This window comes from Syngnathus scovelli, chromosome 6 (assembly GCF_024217435.2).
Source record: "Syngnathus scovelli strain Florida chromosome 6, RoL_Ssco_1.2, whole genome shotgun sequence".
Classification (NCBI taxonomy): Eukaryota; Metazoa; Chordata; class Actinopteri; order Syngnathiformes; family Syngnathidae; genus Syngnathus; species Syngnathus scovelli.
Window position 1 is genome coordinate 6439068 of NC_090852.1, and position 22069 is coordinate 6461136.

General features: G+C 45.7%; 1 protein-coding gene and 2 long non-coding RNA genes across 5 annotated transcripts in view; 1 reads left to right on the forward strand and 2 right to left on the reverse strand.

Annotated features, from left to right (window-relative positions):
• ano3 (anoctamin 3) overlaps positions 1–22069 on the forward strand; it is a 42722-nt gene that overhangs the window by 4667 nt on the left and 15986 nt on the right. The window contains exons 1-6 of one of the 3 annotated variants that reach the window (XM_049722045.1): positions 16367–16651; positions 19135–19341; positions 20436–20569; positions 20656–20811; positions 21257–21357; positions 21445–21489. In XM_049722045.1, the coding sequence (XP_049578002.1) occupies positions 16387–16651; positions 19135–19341; positions 20436–20569; positions 20656–20811; positions 21257–21357; positions 21445–21489 (908 nt within the window). In that variant the 5' untranslated portion in view covers positions 16367–16386. Of the gene's footprint in view, positions 1–16366; positions 16652–19134; positions 19342–20435; positions 20570–20655; positions 20812–21256; positions 21358–21444; positions 21490–22069 lie in introns of those variants that run through there. The other 2 variants (XM_049722047.1, XM_049722046.2) reach the window with 2 other exon arrangements.
• On the reverse strand, positions 8136–10526 carry LOC137840408 (uncharacterized). Its single transcript, XR_011087043.1, has 2 exons — positions 10385–10526; positions 8136–10055 (listed from the first exon to the last, which is right to left on the reverse strand). It is a non-coding gene; the product is annotated as an uncharacterized lncRNA (long non-coding RNA).
• Positions 15977–18143, reverse strand: LOC137840407 (uncharacterized). Its single transcript, XR_011087042.1, has 6 exons — positions 17325–18143; positions 16705–16884; positions 16506–16603; positions 16316–16369; positions 16141–16246; positions 15977–16050 (listed from the first exon to the last, which is right to left on the reverse strand). It is a non-coding gene; the product is annotated as an uncharacterized lncRNA (long non-coding RNA).

Genomic DNA, 22069 nt, shown 5'->3' on the forward strand with positions numbered 1-22069 from the left:
ACATTTTACTGAGAGGTGTTTCTAATATTTTGACCCTCTTGTTTAGCTACATGTGAAAAAAAAAGTGAAGCTTTCTGACACAAACGATGATTGCTGAAGAGGACATACTCAATATCATTTTTTTTTTTTTTTTTTTTGCCTTGAGTACGTATCTTGGCTCACATAGGTAGCCTCAACAAGTACCGATATCTTAAAATATGGCTCGTATCGTTTGTCCATCCCTAAAATACGTCCTGCAATTAAAAGTAAAATAACTTGAGAATGACACAAGTGAGAATTTGTTTAAAAAAACTAAAAATAACCAATGGAAAAAGATTCATAACATTTTATAAATACAATAACCAATTACAGTATACATATAATCAAATTAAAAAATATTTTGGAATATTTGTAAAAATTGTGATTTTGAAAAAAAATATTTACAATAAACTAACCAATTTGATTATAAAAATTGAGTAATTGGCCAATTTCACCCAAAAAATTGCTTAATTAATGCCTTTAAATTCTGCTTATGCTGTGCCCACCTTGGTTCAAAGATAGTTCTTGCTATTGAGGATTTCATTACATTCTGCAGGTGTACCTAATGGCGTGTCCATGTTGGATCAGTCTGAAAAACTATTCACAGTCTCTTGGTTTTTAATCAACTGGGGCTCCGTGTTGTTTTACCTTGCCTGCACTATTGAGTCATTAGCCTTTGCATGTTGGGGGTCTGTGACTAAAAGTCGACGATTGGTCAATACGCGGCTCAATATCCTTAATTTCTCGCTTTATTAGAGAACTGTCATTCGTGTGACTTTCCTGCATCTTATTTGGAGTTTGTTAACCGAGGAGCGGAGGGGGAGACGTGTCAATCAATCCCTGAACGGCTGAACCCTTTACTTTATCCCCCCCCCCCCCCCCCCTCCCTGCACGTCACCATGACAACAGCCGTCGATGGTTCGCCACAAGTAGCGGCGGAGGGCGGGAGGGGGGGGGGGGGGCGCATGCGGAGCTTAGACAGGTGTTGTTGCGCTTTGCGCATCGTCCGAGCAAAGAGCTCTCCAGGCAGGATGGAACCCGTGAGGACACCTACACAACCCCAACGTAGTTTGACACGCAGGCGGCCAGTTTGCAGTTCGACTTAAGGAATTTCGTTAGGTGGGAAAAGACCAGATCGCCGCAATGGTGCACCACTCAGGCTCCATCCAGTCCTTCAAACAGCAGAAAGGTGGGTTGCAAGTGCGGCCAATGCGTGTCCTTTGCTGCTGGATGTCTGAGCTTTTCTACACTTTTCTCCTCGTGTTCAGTACTTTTTTTGAAAATGAACATCAACTTGTAGGCTAAAACCCGCTGCTTGAAAGTCTTGCAGTCTCTTATGAAGATCCTTTCTCAACTGCTCTAGTTTTATTTATAGTATATTATTGCATGATGTATGAGATACTGCAGGACAAGCTATTGAGAAAATTTTGCATGCTCTAATCAGGAAACGTGTGACCTTTATGCACAATTCAATCAGTGCAGCATAATCCTGAGGTCACCGCTGGGAATTACATACACTAGGCACAAATTATTATAATTTTTTTAAATAACTTAAGTATGACTTGTGTTCTATCCAATGCTCGTCAAATTTCTTTACTATGAGATGCTGTATAAGTTGTTCTATAAGCAAACTCAAAGTTAATTTTGCTTGTTATTTTGAATATGTGATTATTTTTAAAGTCTCTTAAGCAACCAAATTGTTGCAACTATCACATCGTGAGCTCATAAGAGAGCTCAGTTTTGGAATTTAGACTAGTTACCTATGAATGTCTCAGTTGGAGATCCTAGTGCTTTGTTAGGAGTGAAAGGACATCCAACATTTTGAACTGGTGCACCTCAAGGCATAATGTGCTTAAAGGTCACTCGTTTTTTTGCTTTTGGTCATATAAAAAGCAACTGTGGTCTTCTGGTCACCGACTGACTGGTTTTGAGATTTAAAAAGATTTTACAGCAGGCTGTTAAAAGTCATGCAGCCAAATGGAAACCGTATAAGTTTCCCAAAAAAACTCCTTGGTTGATGAAAAAGTATGTGACACAATTTATTTTTCTAATTGTCATCATGCAGGAGGTCTCACTTGCATATTTGAATATTTCTGTGTCAAATTTGAAAGGCAGCAAAGGACCTGGAAAGCTGTCTTGAACTTTCACATCCCACTCAATAGCTGAGTGAGTGCTAAGTGCACGATTAAAATCGATGACAAAATAATTTTAGCTGACATTTAAATAGCCATCAGACGGCAAAATGGTACTCACATAACGGCATAAACAGCATCACACAGGGGGCATTAAAAGGCTTCCAGATGGAAATTATTTCGTAGAGATGCCTTCGATTAGATCCCTATCGTTACTCGGTCATTTAAATCTGAAGCTATCCAAGGGTGGAAAAGCATCCAGTGAGTGTTAATTTTTCACGAGGTGAAACGAATATCCTGAAGTGATGACCTTCCTACTGCAATCATATCTGAATTTTGATCACAAGCATGACGCACAGCCGTCTGCTAGATATATTTGAGTGGATTTCAACCGTTTGGCAGATGAATCATAAACTCACATTTAGTATCAACGTCAGCATAGGAAGTTATCACAAGCGCTGTGCTGCTCTGTGGCCAGCAACAAAACCTACACAACACTTGCGAGTTTCGACTAAATATCCGGATCACTAATTATTCTTTATCGGCGCTTTGTTTATTTTTCAACCATTTGCTTGGCAAGCCATTTTATGATTCTGAATTCAAGGATATTTAGTGTCAAAACCAGAATGCTATTTTTGTGAGTTTAGTGTCATTATAGTTTCAGTAGGTCCTGTGTGTGTAGATTGTGTGTGTGTGTGTGTGTGTGTGTGTGTGTGTGTGTGTGTGTGTGTCTTTGTAACTTTACACAGTGTGGAACAGGCCACCTGTGCTGTTACACAAGCAGCAGATGCTTTCGTAGCGATGTAAACGTCGCTTTGAGGACAGATTCCGATTCTACTGTTGCACATCACGCTCATGCATGTTCATTTCTGTACAAGTAGTGACTCAAAGATGAGTTTTGTTTTTTTTCATTTAGTGTGTGAACAAATGATCAGTTCTAACGCTGCAGCTTTAAATAGCCGCGACACACAAATGCTCTCACAAGCCAAATGATGTCATTAAAAACACAATCAGCCCTGGATGCAAAGTGATGATGCTAAAAATAAGGAGAATGTTTAATCAGCACAAATGATGCAATCCAGAGGTTGTGCCAGGATTGTCTAATAGGAGCTCAAAATGACATCTGCTCTGAGGTCACTCTGCACGTGGACAGCAGACGACAGCTGCCATCAGGGACCTGAGCAAATTGTCTTTGTTCTCCGGGGAAGCTCTTGACTATTTCCTTTGTGGCTTCACCTTTGAGTAAGGTCACCATCGTTGTTACAGTTTGGTCCGGTGTTTAAGCAACTTGCGAGCCCTTTCGTCTCCACGTTTGATTGTATCCGTACTGTCATTTTGGAGATAAAAATCTTTGAGGGCAGTTTGGATCAGGACATGCTGTCTTCTTGCCATTTTAAAAATCTCCCTGAAAGTTGATTTGGAACATAATACAGAGCAGGGGTGCATTTTAAAAATCATCTGAAATGTTAATTGCTTCATCAATTATGGATGCACTTGTGTATTGCAAATTAGCCGTCGCTGCCCCTCTCGTCATGGTCTGCAAAATGAAGCTGAATATTCAAAACTATTCTGGACTCAGGTATCGATTCTATTGATCTATGTTCGTTTGATATGAAACAGGCAAGCATGATGAAACAACGCTTAGTCTCATTGCTTTGAAAAGAATTATTGCCCCGTTGGCCACATACGCAAATCCAAATACGCCGCTGCAGTTGCTTTGGCCCACCTTCTCTGTGCGTATCTCTGTGTGTGTCTTTTATTGCCTGCTGTTTACAGCTGGGACCATGTTTATTCGTGTTTGATGTATTTATGATAGCAATAAGATGGTAATCACCTTGGTTGGTAGCTCGCCTTGGGATATTTCAGCTTGTGTTTTAGGAGGAGTCCAGCAGCAGCTTTAGTGTTCTGGCTCCAACTTTTAGTATTGTTTTGCAAAACTTTGCTGTTTTGGGGGTATTTTCTGCATAGATGCACTGCATACAGTTCATATAAAAAGTCGACGCGCCCCGGTTTCTAATTTTGAAATTTTAATAAAAATGTTACTGATACTCTCATTGTTGTTGTTTTTTTAATACCACAAAAAAGACATTTGAACAGGGGTGTGTAAACTTTTTATATCCACTATCGAAGAAGCCAAGAGCAAGAGTTCCAATTGTACAAATCTTAATGATGGTGCCATCTTGTCTCCAAATCTAATGTCCTTGGTCTCACTTCTTTCGAGTTTTGGTGCCAATATCCCTCTTTGACCTTTCATGCAGCCCGCCAATCTGAGTCTAAATGATTCCAGACTGGTGGCTTTTTGTTTGATTCTACTAAACAACAGGCATGAAAAAAGATCCTTTGGGGTGATCTAAAATGCACTTAGGCAGGCAGAGTTGCCCATCTAATGTTATACGATGCAGACTTAGTTGAAAGCTGAGACACGAAAAGTGCTTTGAGCCCAATGCAGATGAATAATTAATTAATAATTACGCTTCGAATGGGAATGCTAGACGGATAAGACTCGGAGATTCAGACATCTTTGTAGCTTTATTTCATGTTTGAAACATTCTTGTGCTTCAGTTTGCATTCCAGATGATTGAAATTTGACTATCAAAAAGAGAAATGACTCAAATAGGCATTATCCTTTTTTTTTTTTTTTGATGGCAGAAATGATGACACATAAAAGACACACAGTTTGTTTGAATGCTTCCGCACAAAAACAAGCCAAGCATATTCACAATGCTATACATTGTCATGCCCCATGCCTAAAAAAATAATCCTTTTAATCTCACATCATCAAACCGCCATGCGCAGGCTGCACAGAGAAGATCCAAATCCCGGATCACGACCTTCGTCCAGCTCCCCTCGGATGAGTGTGGTTTACTTATTTATTTTAATGGCAGCACATAATGTTGTGTTGCCACATGTTGATTGTAAACATTGATACATTAACTCACTCCCCCCTAATCGCTTTGTTTTTATTTCCTTTTAGTATTCTTGCTTTTTCAGCTCGTTCTCCGGGTATTGAAATCAGCAAACACACACACAGTGAAAGCACACACAGGATTAATTTAGCCAGCCCACAGTAAGATTAAGCACTGGATTGTATTATGAACCTTTTTTATTTTTTTATTCAGTCATCTCAACACACTAAGTGTATCGTGCTGTACCTCGAAACGTGTGTGAGTGTGCGTGTACATTTTTATAACCTCACAATCTGATAGTGTTTTCCACAAGTTCTAAAATTTCCTTGGAGTCAATTTCACACAACAAACCTGTCCAATTTGTAGGACCTATTTTAGACTTTGAGGATCCTTTCGGGATCACTGAGCCTCGCCTCTGCGGGGCCATTAAGTGGTCTCAGCACTGTTGTGTCATCTCAGACATAGAGAGCCTTGTGGAATATTCCAGCACCTTGAGCCTTTGGGGAATATGCATGTGTTTATTGTGTGGGAGTTGCATGGAAATAAAATAGGTCAAACATGCACTCTTGTATTATTCATGCCGATATTGAGACACTTTAGTTACAAGATGGATCTTCTTGTCTTCCATTCAGAAACACCAAGTGGCAAGCAAGCAAGCTAATGCTGCATCTGTTTCTTTCTCACCAGCATGCAAAATAATTGCTGATATAATTGGCACAATATGACTCCTTATCGAATGAGAGCTTAACAACTCAAAGCTCAGCTGTTCTTTTTCATATTGCAGGAGAGCTGATTAAAGCATTTCGAGGTGAACTGTGTTAGTAAGATACCAACTTTCCTCAAGCAGTAACATTTATTCACACTACTGCAGAGAGCGTTAAAAATCTGGTCTTTGGTTTTAATCTTTCATATTATTTGTGTTGAGTGTTATTATTCAATATGATCTCCAAGTCGGGTTTATGTAATATAAATGAGGCACACAGTGCGGATTGGCTGGTAAAAGTCTACTTCACAATGCTGCAATTCACTAAATTTTGAATTTCCAAATTACTACTCGTTGAATTTGAAACAGCTTTTTTGGACTGGTGGTGAACATTTTAATATCCATCATGAATGAAATGATGGAGGTTGAAGATTGATGAAGTTTCTCTCTCTTTTTGTATGCTTATTTTAAGCTCCCAGTTTTCTTCATTCCATTTCTGTGCACTGCAGAAAAAATAATCAGTATAATCAGTGGGCTCCCGGGTCCTTGTGCTCACATCCTTTGTCATGTAACAGCGCTGGGGAATCCTACTGAGATCCGTTTCAGGGGAATGAGTTACTATGCAGCTTGTAGCTGCGGCAACACCCCCCGGGATGTATCGATGCAGCCGTGCAAGGTCACGGAAAAAACTCCTCGCCGGAGGTGAAAGAACATCGTGTCCCCATTATGAAGCGAGAGCTCAGTCTCATGAATTTATATGTCGGCTGCCCTCATGTTAATGTTTTGGTGACAGTGAGCCGCTTCCATTGCTGGACCTCCATTATGGTGATTAGCCTTTGCACATTTTTGCTATTCATCGCTGCCCTTCAGTCTCGTCTAACAATTTTGTCATATCACTTCATTGGTAGTCACTTTGACCTTGAAAATAATCTCCGCTGATATATGTAAGTGTTATTCAATTTTTGCTTTCACTGCTATTAACTCAACTTATCGAGCTGAGTAATTTGATGGCAGAGAAGTGCTGACGCTGACACTTTCAATGCACCTCTATGAAGGAGGGAATCAACATCATCATCATCATTATTACAGTAGCTCACAAATAGATGGAGCATATCTGTCTATCCCCCACCTTCCCTTCTTTTAATTCCATTTTATGGTGGAAGTTCTCCCTTCTTGACATCTGCTTGTTTTTATATTTTTATGCAATACAATAATCCACAGCAGTGCAATAATCTACCTAATTATTATTATTTTTCATTACATCAATCACATTTAAATGGGAGTAGTTGGTCTGATTTGCCGCAATTAGTGTTACAGCGGCGCAGACCTTCATCTGTCAGATCCGCCATACTGCGGCCTAACTCGCCTCTTTGCAGTTACACCACATAACCTGCGTGAACTTGGCCCCCCCAACCTCGCAAAATTTAAGGAAAATAGTCCGATTCGTTTGTGCTTCGTTTGTGCCGGTTTGTGCAGCAAAAATCATCGTTTGTGCTGCTATGGTTTTTTAGTTATGAACGATTATTTTATAGGTCATCCAGAGTTCACCCAGCCCCCCCTTTCCCCCCAAATGGACCCAAAATGGTACCGTCCGTTTGTGCTTCGTTTGTGCTGGTTTGTGCAGCAAAAAGTTTCGTTTGTGCTGCTTCCGTTTCGGAGATATTAGGCATTTAATTTCTAGCGATGACGTCACCGTGAACTTGGCCCCCCCTTTTTCTCCAAATGGACCCAAATTGGTACCGTTCGTTTGTGCTTCGTTTGTGCTGGTTTGTGCAGCAAAGAGTTTCGTTTGTGCTGCTTCCGTTTCAGAGATATTAGACATTTAATTTCTAGCGATGACGTCACCGTGAACTTGGCCCCCCCTTTTTTCCAAATGGACCCAAATTGGTACCTTTCGTTTGTGCTTCGTTTGTGCTGGTTTGTGGAGCAAAAAGTTTCGTTTGTGCTGCTTCCGTTTCGGAGATATTCGACATTTAATTTCTAGCGATGACGTCACCGTGAACTTGGCACCCCCCCTTTTTCTCCAAATGGACCCAAATTGGTACCTTTCGTTTGTGCTTCGTTTGTGCAGCAAAACCTTTCGTTTGTGCTGCCTCCGTTTCGTAGATATTACACATTTATTTAATAGCGATGACATCACGTAGCTCCGCCCCCGTATTTACTTCCAAATGGACCCAAAATAAAATAGTGCCGTTCGTTTGGGCTTCGTTTGTGCTGGTTTGTGCTGCAAAAAGTTTCGTTTGTGCTGCTTCCGTTTCGGATATATTAGGCATTTAATTTCTAGCGATGACGTAACCTCCAAATGAACCCAAAATGGTACCAATTGATTGTGCCGCAAAACAAATTTGTTTGCATGATTATAATCATACATCTTCATTAACCCCGTGTCATGTATTTTATTCTAACAAATTTTCACTTGACATCATAACTCTTCAATTCTTACACATGTATTATCCAACTAATTACCATGCAAAGTGACCTCTGCAGGCCGGTAAGACATATCGCAACAGGGTGGCGAAAAACAAAGACGCACAACTTTTTCGAGCGACAAATACACAACTATCTCCGAAGATTTAATAACAGTGAGTGACAGAAAGCGACTTTTTCTGGGAAGTGACCAACCATCGACCAATGTAAGTAAAGTGTGTTAAAAAGAAAAGTTCGAAAAAGAGCTCATACAATGTAGAATTAAAAACACCTCAGGTAGTCTGAATAGCTAGTTCGCTAACATTGTCTTATTAGACGTATGTAATTTGCACAGACCAAGAAAACTAAATTTCTAAAGAAAGCATGCTTGATACATTCTGCTGTCAAAATATTTTTCCCTTTGCATCATTTTTCCGTTCATGCATAGCAATTATAATGAACACACGTGTAATTTTAATTATTCAAGCAATGAATCCTGATTATATTTGTCCTTCAACTAGATGCCCAAACAACCATCAGTGGACAATGATTTAATTGTTGCAGTTTTCTGCTCCTCAAAAGAGGCCATACTTGAAAATGGTAACGTAGCCACTCCAAGTGCTACTGTGTGGAGAGATCTGAGTGACCAGTTGGAAAGGAAGATGTCTGCAAAGGCTCTGTACACCTTTGTTAAAACAAACAGACACAATATCTGGTCAGCTCTGGGATTCAGTCATGATGAAACTGATCCTGAAACTAGCAGTGAAGCAAGCTCGGAATCAGGCCCTGAACGGTCATTTCAGCTTCATATTCCTTTTGACAAGTGGATGGAATTCATTCCGGAAAAGGCTGAATACAAAGATAAGAACCGTCGAACCCAAAAAAGAGAATATAGAATTTTGAAGCCTGGCATCTGGACCCACATCATAAATGAACAAATCTGGCAAACAGTCCAAATTCCTTGCACATTTGTTTTTAAAAGAGCCAAGATCTATCCATTGGTCTCAAATAATTATATCGAAATCAGAGGATACTGCAAGGAGTGTCATGGCCTTCTCAACATTAACTGTGGCGAAGAGCCAGAAATGAACAGTCCAATAATATTGAACTGTTTCATTAAGAACAGTGATGACTCTCTACACACTGGTAGCTCAAAACGGTTTCTATCTGGACAGTTGCGTGTCCAGGTAGCCAAGGAACTTTGTGAGGGCAGGATGGAACCACATGTATGGCGAGCATCACAGGCAAATAAACTGATGACCTTCGGAGACCCTGAGCCAAGCCACCTGCCAAATTTAGCCACCCTGCGCAAGGCAAAGCAAGAGAAAAATGATTTGCCATTAGGTGACAAAAATCCAATTTTATCATTGCAGATGTTGAAATACAGTGCACCTCACAGTGACAGCATCAAAGACATTGGACTTGACAAGTTTTTCTGTCACTATTGGAGTCAAACACAAATGCATATGTACAAGAGCTTAAAGAAATCTCATCCAATATTATGTGTTGATGCAACGGGCTCAATAGTTAAAAAACTGATGAGGCCGAATGGCATGTCTGGCCATATCTTCCTGTATCAGGGTGTTATGACAGGGCATACCAGCTCCAGTGTCCCAGTCGTGCAGATGTTGTCAGAGAAGCATGATATTAATGCTATCACACAGTGGCTGAAGGAATGGATCCATGCAGGTGCATCTGCTCCTAAAGAAGCAGTAAGTGACTTTTCGCTGGCGATTCTTGGAGCTCTAGTCAAAGCTTTTACCCCTCATCCTGATTTGAAGAGCTACATCAATGAGTGCTTTAACATTTCACATGGGAATCAGCCTGGACAGCTACCTGTTTTGTCAGGGTAGATGTAGCACACTGTATTAAGATGATCTGCCGATGGGACTGCCTGAAAAACAAAAGACCTCGTGTTAAGGATTTCTTTGTCAGATCAATAGCACAGCTTCTTAAGTCACAATGTTTGCAACATGCAAAAGAACTTCTCCGTGCTATCACCATTGTGGCACTGAGTGAGACAGAGGGTAATGACAGTTCTGGAGCCCCTATCCCATCAGAAAAGTGCAAGAAATACTTGAGAGCGCAAATCGCGGAGGAATTTGTCCCCATTTCAGATGAGGAAGATGAGGGACAAGAACCAGGTGATGCATTAAACCAACACATCCAGACTAATGTCCGACAGTGGGTGTCAGAAATATGTGAGGAGAGCAGGTCACTTGCCATGGCTGATGGGGATAGAGACAACATCCACTTCCTCCCTGAGATTATTCCCCAAATAACAAGACTTGGAAGTTACTTGCCACTCTGGACAGCAATAATGGTCCCTCTCTTCAAAAGCACCAGCATCACTGCAAGTTCCGCAGCTGTTGAAGCAGAGTTCAAAAACATAAAAAAAGGCCTTTTCAAGCATGAAAGCCTACCCATTCGTGTGGACCGGTTTGTTGCTCGTCATCTTTCCTTCATTGAAGGAAACATGCGGATTTGCTTTGCAAAACAAAAAAGTGAAAAGGATGAGTGTGATGCCACGACTGTCAAAGAGCCTGACAACGTCTGCAGTACTTCTCAAACTGAAGTAGTAAACAAAAGGGAAAAAAAATCTCATCCTGAAGCGGAGCCAGATGCATCTACTGACAGTGCAGTTGAAAACTGGAGAGGTTTAGCGGTCCCACCGAAGTGTTAAGGATCGGACAGTACAGCCAAGTGCGTAACGACGGACTTTATTTGAAGGGGATGATGGGAACAGCTGGCGCTGGAGCGGCGATCGGGCTGGAGAGGACAACGATTCTGCGAGGGTTCCGAGTAGTCAAGTGAGTCAATTCTCTCCGGGATTGATGAGCGAAGCAGCATCAAGGGACAGACTGGCACTCGGGTCTGCGCTGGCGGCGCTGATATAGCGCTGTCCATGAACCCGTGGCAGGTGACGGTGATCCCACTGACAGGGGGGCGTGGTCCCGTCGCAGGTGGCACCAGCACGTGACAGAACCCCCCCCACAAGGGACGGCTCCCGACGTCCCCAGGAACCGAAAATAACAAAACAAAAAAAAACTAAAAAGGCACTACCCCGGGTGGCCAGGTGGAGGGGTCAGCACACCGCTGAAACGTCCGACACCTCGCCAGACGCAGGATCGACGGGCGCGGGGGCAGAAGACCCCGGTACCAGTGGGCAAGACCACCCTGGACCCTCACCCTTGGTCCCCCCCGTCCCTCCTCGGGCGCCCGCGCCGAGGACCCGGTTGGTCCGGATGACACCGATGGAACTCCGTGATGAGCGAACGGTCGAGTATCCAGCGGCTCGGAATCCAGGAGCGGTGCGCGTCGTCATAACCCTCCCAGTCCACGAGGTATTGTAGGCCCCGACCACGCCGCCGCGATCGGAGCAGGGAGCGGACAGCGTAAGCCGGGACCCCATCGACGAGCTGGGGCGGCGGCGGCGGAACGGGCGCCGGCGCCAACGCGCTTTCATGGATGGGCCGCACACGGGACACGTGGAACGTGGGATGAACCTTCATGGAGTCTGGAAGGAGCAGACGGACTGCGGCCGGACCAATCACCTTCTGGATAGGGAACGGTCCAACAAAGCGGGGCGCCAGTTTGCGGGATCCCGCTCGCAGCGGCAAATCCCGCGTCGAGAGCCACACACGCTGCCCCACTCTGTACTCCAGAGCCGGCGTCCGGTGCTTGTTCGCCTGGCGGGCGTAGCCTGAAACAGAGCGGAGAAGAGTGGCCCGGCCCCTCGCCCAGGCACGATGACAACGGCGGACACAAGCCTGGGCCGACGGGCACGCCGCACCACGCTCCTGGTGGGCGAACAAGGGTGGCTGGTACCCGAAGACGCAGTGGAAAGGCGAAAGTCCCGTGGCCGAGCTGGGAAGGGAATTGTGAGCGTACTCTACCCAGGGAAGCTGTTGGACCCACCCGCGCTGGTCTCCGGCGGCCATGCATCGGAGAGACCTGCCCAGTTCCTGGTTCAGGCGCTCCGCTTGACCGTTTGACTGGGGGTGAAACCCCGAGGAGAGGCTGGCCGTGGCGCCGAGGAGTCGGCAGAACTCCGTCCAGAAGGTGGAAGCGAATTGAGGTCCTCGGTCTGACACGATGTCTCGTGGGAGACCGTGGTGACGAAACACCTCCCGCACCATGATGGACGCTGTCTGCTTCGCAGATGGGAGCCTAGGCAGAGGGATGAAATGCGTCATCTTGCTAAAACGGTCTACCACCGTGAGGACCACCGTGTTTCCCTCTGAGGGGGGGAGGCCCGTGACAAAGTCGATCGACAGGTGAGACCAGGGACGCTGGGGAACCGGCAAGGGTTGAAGCAGCCCGGCCGGAGGACGAGTAGGCGTCTTGTAGCGGTTACAGATTGAGCAGGCTCTGACGTAGTCGCTGGTGTCCACTTGCCAGGTGGGCCACCAGAAACGCTGTGCCACCACGTACCTCGTGCGTGCAGCGCCGGGATGACAGGCCAGGCGTGAGTCGTGCGCCCATTGCAGCACGGCCGATCGCAGGCCTTCAGGGACGAACAGGCGACCCTCCGGGCAGTTGCTGGGGCCGGGTTGATCGCGTGATGCGGCTTCCACTTGGCGTTCGATCTCCCATGTAAGAGCCGCCACCCGAACCGAGCTCGGGAGGATAGTGGGAGGCGGACCCTGTCCCTCCTCCCCACCAGGAAACAAACGCGACAGGGCATCCGCCTTCGCGTTACGGGAACCCGGTCTGTAGGAAAGAGAGAACTCAAACCGGTCAAAGAACAGAGCCCACCGTGCCTGTCTCGCGTTCAGTCTCTTGGCCGATCTCAGATACTCCAAGTTGCGGTGGTCGGTCCAGACAATGAACGGAGTGGTGGCGCCCTCCAGCCAATGTCGCCACTCCTCCAAAGCCAACTTGACGGCGAGGAGCTCCCGATTACCGATGTCATAGTTCCGTTCTGAGGCTGACAAACGGCGAGAAAAGAAGGCGCACGGATGGAGACGATCGTCTTGGCGGCTGCGTTGAGACAACACCGCCCCGACACCCACGTTCGAGGCGTCCACTTCGACCACGAACTGTCTGTCGGGATCGGGAAATCTGAGGTTGGGAGCGGATGTGAACCTCCTCTTAAGCTCCTGAAATGCCTGTTCTGCCCGTTCTGTCCATTTGTATGGAGAGGCGGGGCTGGTAAGGGCGGTGAGTGGCGCGGCCGCCGTGCTGTATCCACGGATAAAACGGCGATAAAAGTTCGCGAAACCTAAGAATTGTTGCAGCCGCTTGCGTGTCTCGGGAACAGGCCATGACGTGACCGCCTCCACCTTCCCGGGGTCCATTTCGATGGATCCCTCACGCACCACGTAGCCGAGGAATTTGACAGAGGAGGTGTGGAACTCGCACTTCTCTGCCTTCACGTAGAGCGAATTCTCTAGGAGGCGTCGCAGCACCGCCCGAACATGCTTGATGTGCTCAGGAAGCGAGCGGGAGAAGATGAGGATGTCGTCCAAATAAACGAACACAAATTTGTCCAGCATGTCTCTTAACACGTCGTTTATCAGTGACTGGAAAACTGCTGGGGCGTTGGTGAGCCCAAACGGAACCACCAAGTACTCGTAGTGTCCGCTCGGGGTGTTGAAAGCCGTCTTCCACTCGTCTCCCTCCCGGATGCGGATCATGGTGGTAGGCGTTGCGAAGATCCAGCTTGGTGAAGATGGTGGCACCCTGAAGGCTCTCAAAGGCGGAAGAAAGAAGAGGCAGAGGGTATCGGTTCTTTACGGTGATTGCGTTTATTCCCCGGTAGTCGATACACGGGCGGAGCCTGCCCTCCTTCTTCTTCACGAAGAAAAACCCCGCTCCCGCAGGTGAAGAGGACGGCCGTATGATGCCGGCTGCCAGGGAATCCCGGATGTACTCCTCCATAGCCCGGCGCTCAGGAGCGGACAGGGAGTAGACGCGCCCCTTGGGAGGGAAGGTGCCGGGCAACAGGTCGATGGCGCAATCGTAGGACCGGTGTGGAGGAAGAGAAGCGGCCCTGGCTTTACTAAAAACCTCCTTGAGTTCGTGATAAACTGCTGGGACATTGGAGATGTCGGGACTGTACCTGGGCGGGGCTCTGCCGAGTGGGCTGGTGGCCGCCTTCAGGCACACTCGATGGCAGCGTTCGCTCCACTGCCGTACAACCCCCACCTCCCAGTCCAGCACCGGGTTGTGCTGCCGCAACCAAGGGTGCCCCAGGATGAGCTGCTGTCCTGGGAGGGAAAGAAGAAAAAACTGGATGGTCTCGTGGTGATTGCCGGAGAGCAGTACCTTAACCGGTTCTGTCACGAAAGCCACCTCGCCAATCAGGCGGCCATCAATGGCACGCGCGGGAATGGGCGGGCTCAGAGGGAGGAAGCCGACACCCCACCGACGCGCCAGGCTAATGTCCATGATGTTCCCCTCCGCGCCGGAATCCACCAAGGCTGCCACGTTCTGGTCGCCCCCCGCAAGCTGGACACGTGCCTGCAGCGTGAGCGTGCTGGGACTGGGAGAGCCGGTGCTGGTCGAGCTCACGCGGATCCCCCGACGCCGCGTGAGCTCCGGCTTTTTAGCGGGCACCCCGCCACCCGATGGCCCCCCTCCCCACAGTAAAAACACAAGCCCAGCGAGAGGCGTCGACGGTGCTCCTCCGAGGAGACCCGAGCCCCTCCCAGATCCATGGGCTCGGCGGGTGGAGTGGTGGGCGGGTCCCCAGCAGACGGAGGAATGTGGCCACGCGGATTCCGCGGGGACCTCCTCTCCCGATCGCGCCGCCGCGTCCGGATCCACCGGTCTACTCGGGCCGCCAAGTCCATCGCGCCCTTCAGGGTTCGCGGGCGATCGTAAGACACCAGTTCGTCCTTCATATAATCCGCGAGGCCGTTTAGGAACGTGCTGACGAGCGCTGGCGCGTTCCATCCGCTGCTGCCAGCCAACGTCTGGAATTTAAGGGCGTACTCCGCGACCGATCGGCTACCCTGACGCAGCGTCGCCAGTTCCTCGGCGGCGTCTTCGGCGGCGGATCCCAGGTCGAACAGGAAGAGCAATTCCTCTGCGAAGGCGTCGAAGGAATCGCATGCCGGGGCCATCCGTTCATACTCTGCCAAACCCCATAGCCGCGCCTCGCCCGTGAGGTGGGTTAGAACGAAACCGACCTTGGCTGATTCTGACGCAAACGTGACGGGCTGGAGGCTGAACATTATGCGACAGTTGGTCACAAACGCCCTCACGTGCTTGGGATCGCCGTTGAACTTTTCGATGTTGCCGAGGCGGGGCTCCGGGACGTCCACGAGCCTCCTGGCCTCGGCAGACGGGCGGTGCGGGGGTGCCGTGACAGCCGGGGACGCAGCCACCGACAGTCTCTGGAGGGCTTGGGCCATCTCCTGCTGCTGCAGCTGTTGTTGCTGACCAACCTCGATCAGGTTCCGGATGTCAGCGGACAGGCTGCTGATGGCGGTCTCGGCTCGCTCCAGTCGGCCCAATGCCGTCTCGTCGTTCGCTGACTGCATCGTGTTGGCCAGTCTGTACTGTTAAGGATCGGACAGTACAGCCAAGTGCGTAACGACGGACTTTATTTGAAGGGGATGATGGGAACAGCTGGCGCTGGAGCGGCGATCGGGCTGGAGAGGACAACGATTCTGCGAGGGTTCCGAGTAGTCAAGTGAGTCAATTCTCTCCGGGATTGATGAACGAAGCAGCATCAAGGGACAGACTGGCACTCGGGTCTGCGCTGGCGGCGCTGATATAGCGCTGTCCATGAACCCGTGGCAGGTGACGGTGATCCCACTGACAGGGGGGCGTGGTCCCGTCGCAGGTGGCACCAGCACTTGACACCGAAGAAAAGAAAGATCACGTCATATCTTTCTCCTTGTCCTGAATGGCTGCATATTGATACACGAGTGGGCTGGAAAAAAGTCAAGATACCATTGTTAAAAAACGGGAATCATCAACAGCCTGTTAAACTTCGCACATCAAAAGTGTTTGTGCTCAATACCTGTGCATTTGATTCTGTCTTGCAATGCTTATGCTGTTCTTTCTGTGAAAGTTTTTCATTTGAAAAGACTGTTCTGAACTATGAACATGGGAACCAATTCCTCCACCTGGTGAAAACCATCACAACCAACAGGTATACTCACAGAGGGCAGAACTGCTGGGGCAAATATTCAAACCTGTCCTCCTGACCTCTGGTGCTCTCCAAATTGATGCACAATGCCACATCTCCACTGTAATTGAGAGCGCAATGAGGAATATCCCAAGTGTTTATTTGATAAAACAGTGCTCCTCACAGTACTGCAGTTTAAGCCAACAAGTAACGAGGCAAGTTTCAGTTGTTTGTGTAAACATTGCTGTCCTGCAGACCTGTGGCATGGCTTCTCTTCAGACTGCTGCTGAAGAGGGACTCAGTCTTCCTGACTCTCTCTGCCTCAGGCCAATAGAAAACCCTTCCCAGTGTCCGTCTTCATTCGAAACACAGGACGACAGTACAGGCAAAGCTCTGTGTTCAGGTAATGTCACTCACAGCTACAATCTGGGAGAGTTTGTGTGGATTGACACTGACCTTGGTAGCAGTTGCAAGGAAGTTGCCTTGCTTGAATTTCCCTCCAGTCTGGAGCTAAAAGAGAAGACATTTACTTTAAGAGCTGTCATTGGCTTTGAACCAGGACTGACCCAGGATTCTCTTGGCCATTATGTGGCATACTGCAGGAGGACTGCATATGCCTGGGAGATCTATAATGACCTGGGAAGTGGAGTGAAAGCAGCATCAGTAAACACTAAAATCTTCCCGCATGCTGTGTTCTACACATTGCAGTGATACATTGTTTGAATTGTTGTAAAAAATGTTGATGATGTTCCCTTTGACAAAGAAAGTTATTTTTTCACGTTTTCAAGTTTCTTTTTCTGGCTGTCATCAACTTCACATACATGTATTAATTGTCGCATTAATCAATGTTTTGGAACAAACATAGACTCATCAGGTATTTAGGTTGCAGTGAACCTTTTACACGTCAGATTTAATTGAAAATAATGATCATATAGGCGTAATGATAACAAGGGAATTAATCAATAAGCACAATAAAAAAAATAAGAACAGAAATATCCTCGTACCAAAAGCCGTTTCCCGCAGTGAAAGTTTTCTGCAAGATAAAAAGAAGAAAAAAAGACGAAGAACATATTTACCTTGTATTCGTCCTACATCAGGAGCATTCCAGTCCAGGAGCTTGAAATTCGCGACGAAATACGGTGACGTCATCACTATAAATTAAATGTGTAATATCTGCAAAACCTTGGCAGCACAAACGAAACTTTTTGCAGCACAAACCAGCACAAACGAAGCCCAAACGAACGGCACTATTTTATTTTGGGTCCATTTGGAAGTAAATACGGGGGCGGAGCTGCGTGATGTCATCGCTATTAAATAAATGTGTAATATCTACGAAACGGAGGCAGCACAAACGAAAGTTTTTGCTGCACAAACCAGCACAAACGAAGCACAAACGAAAGGTACCAATTTGGGTCCATTTGGAGAAAAAGGGGGGGCCAAGTTCACGGTGACGTCATTGCTAGAAATTAAATGTCTAATATCTCCGAAACGGAAGCAGCACAAACGAAACTTTTTGCTGCACAAACCAGCACAAACGAAGCACAAACGAACGGTACCATTTTGGGTCCATTTGGAGAAAAAGGGGGGGGCTCGATGACGTCATCGCTAAAAAATAAATGTGTAATATCTCCGAAACGAAAGCAGCACAAACGAAAATTTTTGCTGCACAAACCAGCACAAACGAAGCACAAACGGACGGTACCATTTTGGGTCCATTTGGGGGGAAAGGGGGGGCTGGGTGAACTCTGGATGACCTATAAAATAATCGTTCATAACTAAAAAACCATAGCAGCACAAACGATGATTTTTGCTGCACAAACCGGCACAAACGAAGCACAAACGAATCGGACTATTTTCCTTAAATTTTGCGAGGTTGGGGGGGCCAAGTTCACGCAGGTCACCACATAGGGTTTACAAAAAAAATTAAATTTTCCATCCACGAACAGAGTCAGCTCACCCGTGAAGCTAATGAGAAAAAAAAAAGCCAAAGAATAGTGCTAAATAGTTATTCACAGCTTTCACACCTTCTGCAAAAGCTGCAATGAGAATTTCTCCACTTTGCAAATTGTTCTTTTGGAGCATAGACCCCCACGGAGATTCAAACAATGTTGAATTAGCCCAAGCAGAATGCACGCCTTCACAGCAACTGCCCTCCTACATTATTCATTTATTTCAGCAATAACATACTGGTGTTATTTTTTGAGAACGCAAGAAAAAAGTTGCATGCAATCGGTTTCCTTTTCTGGGCTGTGGCCATTTTTGTATTTGCCGATAAGGTCTTTTCAAGCATCAGACTTGTTAGCCGCATTGGCCATTAAACATGCAGTTTATGTGTAATGTAACGCAACCCCATATGTCGGGTTAGCCTGCAATTCTCTTTTTACCCGCCTTTAATTTTCAGTGCTTGTTAACACTGTCAGTAAGTCATAATTTGTGTTTATGTTTACCACTTGGGTTGTAGTCACTCTACTCGCATGATTTACATTGAAAAGCATTTCAATGTGTCCTGTCAGACTTGTCCGAGTTATATGCATGCCTAATTTACTCCACCAAGTTAAACACCATTTCAAGCTAAAACTAAAGCCGACATGATTATTTTATAGGAAGAAATGTCGTAAGGCAGATAGTGTGAACTTTCTTACAAAAGGCAAAAAATCAGATGATGTCAGTTTTGATCCAAGGCAACTGAGTGTAAGAGCACTTAAGAGTCGTCAAGCTACGAATAGGCCTGTCAAGTTCTTGTGCGGGAGCTCGAGCACGGATATTTTTGATTTAGCAAAGATTTACAGTCCACATTTGTTCATTGAGCGCTCTTTAACGTAATCCACGATGAAATTGTGGCGCACTCTCAAAACGTATTTCCCCAGTAAAATTCTGCTTCTCCAGGCATGCACACCAGCATCAGCGAGATCCTGAAGGAGAAAAGTCTAAAGCCGTCCCGCCGCAGTTTGCCCTGCCTGGCCCAGAGTCAGACCCATCCCATCAACCTCAACCACTTCCTGTCTGTACCTCTGAGCCCGGAGCCCAAAGCGCAAGCGGAGGTTCTGAGTCAGAGCATTAGCACCTCCTGCAGCCTCCTGCCGCCGCAGACAGGTCAGTATCATCACAGACTGCCGTTACATCACCAGTGTGTGCATGTGTTCACACTTGCCTTAGGCGTTGTCATATTCGCACCAAAAGATATGTTTACCAGATTAGAACAAGATTATGTCACAAACTATTGAGCAGAATTTCCATCATCTATGATAATGGTCGCTAATGACATTCCGCTCACATTTTTTTCTAGCCACGCTCTCCTCCTACTGATGGTCTTATTGGTATCCAAACACTTCAACCTTGAAAATGGGCCCTTGTTAGAAGCATCTATGAAGTGCAATTTTACAATTGTTGACTTCTTCTACCCGCAATTAACTGCTACTCATTCGTAACAGGTCCATGACAAATATAATTAAAAATGATCTGCTCGCACTGCCATCATTCTACTTGTACTTGTCTTATGCACACTATGCAATTGGCAGAACTGCAGAGGACATGAGGGGGGAAAAAAGGAAAAGACAATGATCCAATGTACGTCATATGCCGTTTCAGACGGATGAACTAGTGTGTCATAAAGATGCTCCAATTACATTGCACTTCTGTATGGAAATGTTTCATGCCGAAGGAGTCTTTCATTCTTCTCAGTGTACTGCAAACCCAGCACAGTGTTGTTATAGTTAGAAAAAAAAAGTATATATATATATATATATATATATATATATATATATATATATATATATATATATATATATATAGATATAGATATAGATATAGATATATATATATATATATATATAGATATAGATATATATAGCTAGATATAGATATACACACACACATTATATACAGAAGAAGATACAAGAGTCATTAACATAAAATATCTGCATTGCGCATTGGACAATCTTTTCATGTGTCTGCACATTCACTCTCCTCAAAAAATGTTCCTCGCCTTTCCACTGCAAAATCTGCTTTTTTTGTATGGTACATTAATTGAGTTAGTATTGCCTAACATTTCCAAACGCTGTTGTGTCACAAACCCGTCCTAAAAAGTAATTAAAACTAACCGTATTTGAAAATCAAGACAAATGAAATAAAAACTAACGACATTTTTTCATGTACCATGTTTCCACTTTGTGCGTGTGTGTGTCCAGCAGAGGATGGTAAGGATGACTACACGGAGGAGTCGGAAGCAACTCCTCCATGTGAAACCAGAACAGACGGGTCACTTTTGCCCCGAAAAGCCAGCACACGGGCTAAGCTGGAGGCCCGCACAGATTCCGTCAAGGTAATCATGATAAAGATGTTACACATTGTGTTACTTTTAGCATTTGGAGCTCAGGTTTACTGTCTTGGCTTTTATTGGTGCTGCAGAGCAGGAATCCATCAGATGCATCTGGACTCTTCTTCCGGGATGGGAAAAAGCGCATTGACTACATCCTGGTTTATAGAAAGTCCAGTCCGCTGGTAGAGAAGAGATGCACCTTTGAGAAGAATTTACGTGCTCAGGGCCTAATGCTGGAAAAGGAGGTGAAAACTCTTATCAAAGATAAAAATAGGCAAAAGTGCCATTCAATTCTTGCAATGTTGTATTAACCCATATTTATCACCATCTTTTTTTATTTTTTCATTTTTTTTAACACATTCAATACCTCTGCATACATATATGCTGTGGATGGATGGATGGATGGATGGATGGATGGATGGATGGATGGATGGATGGATGGATGGATGGATGGATGGATGGATGGATGGATGGATGGATGGATGGATGGATGGATGGATGGATGGATGGATGGATGGATGGATGGATGGATGGATGGATGGATGGATGGATGGATGGATGGATGGATGGATGGATGGATGGATGGATGGATGGATGGATGGATGGATGGATGGATGGATGGATGGACGTTTACTACAAATCTGTTTCAAAATAAATGCAACATTTTTGTATTTTCTACGATTCGCAAAGCCTTCCTTGACGAACAATGACATCATGTTCGTCAAAGTCCACACTCCCTGGGACACACTTTGCAAATATGCAGAGCAGATGAACATCCGGATGCCTTTCAGGTAACACAACAAGGAATTTAATTGCACCGCATATTTTCTTTCAGTGGCTGGAAGCTTCTTTAATGTGTCTCTCTTTCCCTGCGGAAGGAAAAAATCCCACTTTACAGACTGGAAAAGCAAAACCTTGGGCAGGTAAGTTGGATGCTTGAATAGTAATTTAAAAAAATATATAGGCAGGTATTGAGGAGACCCCAAATTGTGTTTTCTTATCAGCATTGTAATAATAACATAAAAAATACAAAGGGTTGAAAAGTAAGCCATCGGAAATGAATTTGAGAATCCGGAGTCAAATGCATTGTTGCCGTTCCTTATTTTGTCTCAACAATGAGTTGCCTCACCACGTCAGACACTGTAAGAATGAACATGTCAAGGGCCCTTTTCACAGAACAATACTTCTGCCACTCACCCACAATAATGAGGATTTTTCCATTAAACTATAATCTTTCAGTCAAACACCAACTAGTGGCATGGGTTTATTTGCATACTATTTTTAGAATGATACAGTCGCGCTTTGAAGTGATGTTCAAGTGATGTACAAGCTCCGCACAGGACTCCAAACCTCTGCGTCTTATCTCTGCAAGCAGACAGAAGCATTGCGGTGACGAATCAAAAAACACCAACAAAGTGCCTTTGTTTTGTTTCGTCCGGCAAAATATTCCAATATAAAAAATTCTACATCACTTGAACAATTGCAAACATTTTGTGATGGATA